At 59.0% G+C, this 7,422-nt stretch overlaps 1 protein-coding gene across 1 annotated transcript in view; it reads left to right on the top strand.

Annotated features, from left to right (window-relative positions):
- Positions 1–1,724: 1,724 nt before the first annotated feature.
- WNT3A (Wnt family member 3A) overlaps positions 1,725–7,422 on the top strand; it is a 48,896-nt gene continuing 43,198 nt past the window's right edge. The window contains exon 1 of the mRNA XM_059060772.2: positions 1,725–1,960. Within this exon, the coding sequence (XP_058916755.1) occupies positions 1,890–1,960 (71 nt within the window). The 5' untranslated portion in view covers positions 1,725–1,889. The remainder of the gene's footprint in view (positions 1,961–7,422) is intronic.

Raw genomic sequence — 7,422 nt, 5'->3', positions numbered from 1 at the left:
TAATGCGATAATTGGGTGGGATTTTCACTGAGAGAGAGGGGAAGTCCAGAGGAAGACGAGTTAACTACCCACCCCGCCTCATTCCAGAATTCTTCCATCCTTCCCTCTTCGGGTGAGGGCGCACAGTGACTCAGAGGAGGATAGAAGGACCAGGCATGCGTAGACTCAACTGGATCCCACTGGCAGTGCAGAGAAAAGGGAACATTCCTTGAAAGAGGATGGCTTTCGCTCCACATCTGGGAAGGAGCCCCTGATGCAGTCACCGAGGTGACCCCTGGTCCAGAGTCCACAGGACCCCACTGGCTCCCTTTACAGATGGGAAAACCAAGATGGATGGGGGCAGCATGCCGTGGGGTACGGCCTGCCTCTTGTTCTCCAGCCACTGCTAAACCTGGAGGGTTGCTGAGTCACTCCCTGCCCCGAGAAGCAGCCACATGCCGGCCAGTGGCCTCTCCATCAGGCCCCCACATTCTGCAGGTCACATGGTAAGGCAAGGCTCAGGGACTGTGGTGGAGCAGATGGTCCACTTGAAAAGAGACATCATAGAAGAGCCTGGAGTTGGGATTTTTATTCATGGTTATCCTCCCCTCAGTTGCGAAACGGTGACATGGATTCCTGCTACCCTTTCTTCACAGGCATTGAGACTGACTGGGTCTCCTGCTAATGCACAAGGTGGGGGAGGGAAGGGAAGTTGGGAAGACATCTCGACTTGGATCTTCCTCTCCCCAAATAACCCTGGCTCCTTTCTCCCTGGGCTGCATGTGAATATGCAAACAGAGCTTTGCATTGGACTGGGAGCTGGAGAACTGGCTAGTCACTCTTTGTGACCTTGGATAAGTCACTTTCCCTCTCTGGTCTTCCCTTCTAAGTTGTCAGAAATTCCTTCTGGCTGAAGAGGCCAGCAGCCTTGGGCAGACACCGCTGTCAGTGGTCCCTGAGCCAGGGCGCTAACCGGCTACACTGTCCTTGGGGGCCGGAAGCACCAGGACGGCCATTCCCTTCCCTGGTGGGGTGTGGGGGAGAAAGAGGAGCCGTCAACACCTGGGCCCTAAACAGAGCTGGACTTTTTCCCAATAGTGACTTTCAGAAACGTGGCTGCATCCTAGATGCCCACCCAGCAGCGGTGCCCAGACAGGCCGCCCCCATTCTGGCCGCTCGCCATCGGCCCAGCTTCCAGCGGACCAGCGAGGGGCTGTTCGAGGAGACAAGCCTCGGACGAACGGACCCCCAGCAAGGAGATGGACGAAAGGGAGGCGCAGCCCGACCACCTAGAGGACAAGGGACAGAGCGCGCGACAGAGCAGGGGCAGGAGCGAGAGCTGGACAGCGCGTCGCACTGTGAGCGCAGGGCGCGCGGGGCTCCACACCTAAGGAGCCGCCCATGAGCCCCGAGGGGGCGCGGCCCAGGAGCTCGGAGGGGATACCTGCGGACCATGCAGTTCCGGGTGCCGGCCGGCCGCCAGGCCAGCTGCTCATCTGGCACAGCGCAAAGCTTGGAGCCGGCGCACCCGCGCACCCCCGCGCACCCCGCGGCCACGGGAGGGGCCCGCGCTGCAGCCGTCACCGAGCTAGCTTCCAGGGCCCCGCCCGCCCCCTGCCTGCCCCGCCCCGGCCCAGGCCCCGGCGGGCGCCCCCCGCGGCGCTGCCCCGCCCCCGCCGTCCCGCGCCGCCCCGGGCCCCGGCCCGCCGCCCGGCCGCCGTCCCACCTGGCGCAGCGCCGCCCTCGGAGCCCGCGCACCCGCGCACACCCACGCACACCCGCGCACCCCGCGCACCCCGAGGCCGCAGGAGGGCCCAGCGCCGCCGCCCGCGAGCTCCCAGGGCCCGGCCCGCTCCGGCGCCCGCGCTCTCGGGGCGGACTCCTGGCCCTCCGAGATCTCCCGCCCGGCGATGGCCCCGCTCGGATATTTCATATTCCTCTACGGCCTGAAGCAAGCGCTGGGCAACTACCCGATCTGGTGGTGAGTGAGCCTTCCTCACGTTCTCCCCGGCCTCTGTGCGTCCCCCAGCCGCCGTCCCCTCGGGCAGGGCCCCGCGGTGGCCCAGAGCCCGCGCTCTGCCCAGCCCTCCTATTCCGAGGGTGGTTTGTTTTCCTTGGCGGCCACTTTCGACCTGTTCGGGCCGGGGCTGGGACGCGGGTGGCGGAGTTTCCGCGGACATTGATCCCTCGGGCATAGAGGGGCTCCGGCGTCGGACGGGGCGAGCAGTGAGCTGGGGAGAGGCAGGAAGTGGGACAGCACAGATGGCATGAAAGCTCGGGCAGCCAGAGGCCAAGAGAAGCCAGGAGGGCGAGCTGGGAGAGGGAGATCCACCGGAGACTTTCCTTAAGGACATGTCTTACACACACACACACACACACACACACACACACACACACACACACACACCTTAAAACAAAGTCAGTGAGACAAGACCGAACAGCTCGGAGCAGCGTAGTTACGTAAAGACTGCGGGGACCCGGCCGGGAGTGGCGGGCGCATTGGGGCCAGCACCCGGCCCTCCTGCGCCTTCCTGCCGCTGTCCCGACCGCGATGGTAAGGAGGGGCTTCTGGAGAGGTAAAGAGGGAGAAAGCATCGCGTTTGAAGGCTCCTTAGTGAGAGGCTCCGCGAACCCACATCTGAGAGGGCTGGGGCGTTCCGTCTTCCACCCCAGACAAGACACATTCCCGTGAGACCCTCCTAAATCTGGCGATGGAAGTGCAGATAAACCAAGGGAAGGGTCCTGAGGGTCTACAGCACATATCATGAGGGGAGGAGGGAAGCGAATTTGGTAGAGAGCTCCCACAGGCAAGGGCCACCCCAGCTCCCCAGTGGAGAGGGGAGGGGCGCTTTGAGATGCCCAACATTTGACGAACACAACTGGGGGGAATGCGGGAGCCGAGCGGTCTGGGCGCGCCGCTGGAGGAGACCCAGATGGGAGACAAGCCTTCACACACACATGCGCGCGCGCACACAGACACACACACACACACACACACACACACACACACACACACAGCCAGAAACTCTCTCCGACGGCTTGCCTGGAATTATAATAATTACGCCGAGGGGAAGTTGGGGCGGGGGGAGACTGAGTGAGCCGAAGTACATCTAATCCGATAATAATTTTTCTCTTCGAGATTGTTCAGGAGCGGGGACGCCCTAGGTGTGGGGCGCGGGTCCAGGCGCAGCCTGGCGGGACGGGGCGGGGCAAGAAGGAGGCACCGGCGGGTACGAGGGCCTGGGAGAGGTGGCGGGGCGGCAGGGACTTGCTTCGGGGACCCCCGCGCGTCCCGCAGCCGTGCGGCACCTGCAGCGCCCGGTCGTCTTCTGGAGCACAGGATGCAGCGGGCGGGCCTCCCGACGCGGGGACACTGACGCCCGGGGAACCAAGGGAGCGCGTCTGAGAGAGCCCCGCGGCCGCCCGCTTCCGCGCAGGCTTCTAATTAGAACCCGCCGCCGCCGCCGCATTCCTGGGCGCTAGTGGAAGCGCCTTCGCCCCTGAGCTTCTTCTATCAAGGGGCCCTGTCACCAGCCTCTGGCCACCCTACACGGTGGAATCTTTGTCCTTTTGGCCCTGAGTGTCCCTGGCCTTGCTCTCCTCAACACACGTATGTCACCCTTTCCACCTGGGCCGTATGTGTTCCATTTGAAAGGATCCTGGGACATGCTTGGTGCATCCGGCATTCTCCAGATCCCTGGGGAGGGGCGTCCTCTCCCCACCGCCTCCCGGTCAGTGACCCACCCAATCAAGAGTCTAGAGCAACCTTTTGGCCCCAGAGGGAAGACGGCGCCATGGAACCCCCCCACTTTGCTCTCCATAGGATTCTCACATTCAGTGATTCTCTTGTTTCCTGGGAAGAAGCATCTTCGGTGGCCACAACCTCAGGGCTTACTGGGGACCAGCAGTTTCCTCTCCTCCTCCCCTCTGCCCCCAGGCCAGCTGGACGCAGGAAGGACGTGGTGTCTCCACAGTGAACGTGAGCATAATGAAAAGGAGGGCTCACAGAGAAAGAAATGGAGTTTCACAGCAGGCGGAAGGCTTTCTATCTTCATACCCTACCTGATGGAGTTTCCCACAGGTGGCTCCTTCTTTCTCTTGCCTCCCCCTCTCCCGCTTCCCTCCCTTCCCCAAGAGGCCTTGGAGGGAGACCCTCTCTTTATAACTTCTCACCTTCACACTCAGCCTCCCTAATTGGTATTCTGTTTCACCTTCCCTCCCCAAAATAAAGCCACTGTTCTCATCACTTCTCTCCACCCCACCCCCAGCTCCTCGCATATGAAAGTGAAAGTGACAGGGACTTCCTCACCTGGAGAAACAAGGAAACAGCCCAAATTGGGAGTAATTAGGCTTTGAAGTTGGTGTGGTCTTGGTGGGAGGGTGGAAGGAGAGGAGGAGGTGGTGCTGCATCCTGTGGGAATTTAAAGAGCCAACTGCCTCCCCAGGACCGTCTGGGAAGTGTCCTTCACCCTAGATGCTCAAGGTCCAGAGACAGGTCCCAACAGAGGCACAGGGGGACAGCCCTAAGACCAGAATGTTGAAAGCTACAGAGACCTCCAAGAGGTCTGTGCTCCTTGTGTGACAGACAACGGGGTGGGGGGTGGGATCCAGAGAAGACATCTGGGAGGTGACAGGACAGAGGCCTGGGCACATGACCCCAGAGGCATAGCATGGCCAGATGCCAGCTCCTTACAGGGCCATGTACTGCAAACCTACAGGGAGGCCCTAGCCCCCTCCCCCTCACTCTCCGTGTCCAGACTGAATTCTTGTTTAATTAGAATTGATCAGAAGGATCCATGTGAACACAGAACAGGCCTCATGGTCAAGGGGAACACGTGGAACCCTTGAAGAACGATACCCAGGGTGCACCTGTGCTCCATGATGTACTTTGGGCACCTGCCTCCTACTTCCCGTGTCTGGGCTGATGGCATCTTGCGATCCCCCCCTGGCCTAGCCAGGGCCCTGGAGGTCAGCCTGTTTTCTCCCCTGCCCCCTCACCGTGGGGCCAGGCCCATTCATTTCCCCCACCAGGTTGCAGTGCTCCATTCCCACCATCTTCTGCCTCTGTTCTCACTGCCCTCCCACCCTCCACTCTAACCCCATACCCTCACTGCCCCCAGAGCTCCAGCAGCAGTGCTTTTACCTGCCCAGAGAGCCCGGCCCCCCTTTCCCTGTTGGGACCCCCTTCCTGCCACCCAGCTCCTCACCAGTTTCTGCTGGACCTAGGGCTCCCCAGCACTGAGTGGCACCTGGAATGAACATCACCCCAGCTGGCCCGGGAAGTTCCCATGTTCACGTCCCATCTTCTCCCACCCCTGGGCCAGCCCAGTAGCCTGAGACATGCTCCCAGTGCAGCATTCTCTGGTTCTCCCCCCTTTCACTGCCTCTTCACCCTCCTCACTAGCCCCCGGCACCCCACACTCACCTGCACGCAGACACCCCGCTCTGAGAATGTGTCCAGACCCCAAGGAAGGCCAGCTCAGCTGTCACCTGCCCCCCACCTTCTAGAACCTCCTCTCTGCACAGCCTTCCCTGGCGCCAGCCCCACCGGTTCTTCAGGCCCAGGGGTCCTTCTCAGTCCCAGGTGGGATATAGGCTTCCCTCAGTGGGACCCACTATTTGGGGGTGAAGGTGCACGTGGAGTTCAGGGAGAGTGAACAAGGGCTCTGGAGGCACTGCCCAGGTCCCACAGCCTCAAAGGGTGGGTGAGGTGGGGGCTGAGGAGGAGGAGGAGGAGGAGGAAGGGAAGAGCAGCCACACAAGGTGAGAGGTTGCCTGTGTCAGATGACATGGGACCTGGTAGGGCTGAGCCAGGCTCTGAGGCTTCTCAGGCAAGCAGGGCCCAAGCAAGCAAAACTCCCTGAGCTGCCCTGCCTCTGTGAGCCTGCACCATTGCGAGTCCCTCCCCAGGGCAGCCCTGTCCCTCCCTCCAGTCCTTCCTTCTCCCTCTGCCCTGTTTGTCTGTCCCTCTCTCTCTACGTCTCTCTCTCTGTCTCTCTGTGTCTCTCTACCTCCCTGTCTCTGTCTATCTCTCTGTCTCTCTGTGTGTCTGTCTGTCCCTGTTTGTCTCTGTCTGTCTGTATTTATCCCTATCTATCTCTGTCTCTGTCTCTCTGTGTCTCTGTCTCTATCTCTCTCTGCCTCTCTCTGCAGCTCTGAGGCTGGTGATGGTAGTGGCTAGCCTATGAAACTAGAGAAATCCAGACACCGGTTCGACACCCCCAGCCTTGTAGGATCTCAGGGTGCTGGGAACGATGTTCCTCCACAGAAGCACCAATGCACGTTCTTTTCTTGAGGAGCAATGTTAGAAACAACCATAGGTAAAATATGTGTGGTCAGAAAACTTGTTTTGTACCACCAAGTTCAATACCCATCATCTTGATTCCTTGACAGCCCACCACGGCACACGCTCCTTCCAGAGCACAAAAGCATCACTCACCTCTCACATCCAGCTCTCTCTGACTTGGCCACCTAAACACTTGGGACTCTGTCTGGGGCTCAGGTGTGGCAGCTTCTCCCAAGCTGGCTAACCCTGCATTTTACTGGGCTTCTTGTCATTTTTTAAAAAAATGATTTTGTTTTATTTGCACAAGCCTGCTGGAATTCTTTGTGACAGGGAAGAGGGTGAATAAATACAGTTGAGGAGGAATACAGTCTGGGGAGGTTGTAAAACCGCACTTTGCATGGTGGGTCCCCATTACAAATCTCCAGCCTGCAGGAATAGGAATTGCCTTGTTCCAGAGGGGATCTGCCACCGTCCTGCAGGGGTGGCCCAGGACAGGGAAAGCAAGGCTTGGATGTACCACCTGTCCATGAAAGTATCAGTTATACTCAAAATGTAGTCCACAGACCAGAGCCCAACCATGAATGGTTGTCCATGAAGAAACAAGAACAGAAGTTGAAAATAGGTGTTTGGGAAGAGTCATGGAGGTTTTTAAAATGTATTATGTATTATTTTGTGCAGCATTTTAATATAATCTATAAGAATGGGTTAGAAAGTTTAAAAACCCCCAAACCAAGTTCTCTAGCTAGTTTGAGAAGCCAAAGCCCCCCACGGTAGGCAACCCCTGCTATGCCCAAGTCCAGGAACATCCATGCGGACCACATCCCCTCAAGGCTTTGCTACCCAGCACTCGCCATTTGCGTTTTGGAACCAAATGCCAGAGTTTGTATTTGCCCCTTTTAAGTGTAGTTGAAGGGCTGGAGCCACCCATTGTTGAGAAGTGTCAGGGGAAGACCCCCACTGCTGTTCTGTGTGTGAGAGGCTCTTGGGGAAGGAGGACTGGACTTCTGTGTGGCTCCAGCAAAGGCTGGCAGCAGAGGCTACAGGTGACCAAGAGGCAGATTTTGGCTCAGTATAGGAAAGGTTTCCTGGGTCTGAGAGTGGTGGTAATGAGCTGCCCATCCCTGGAGGGGTAGAAACAGAGGCTGAGGAAGGAGCAG

The sequence above is a fragment of the Kogia breviceps genome, chromosome 4 (assembly GCF_026419965.1).
Source record: "Kogia breviceps isolate mKogBre1 chromosome 4, mKogBre1 haplotype 1, whole genome shotgun sequence".
NCBI lineage: Eukaryota > Metazoa > Chordata > Mammalia > Artiodactyla > Physeteridae > Kogia > Kogia breviceps.
Note: the sequence above shows the minus strand (reverse complement) of the source record. Positions and strands in the feature narration are given on the sequence as shown.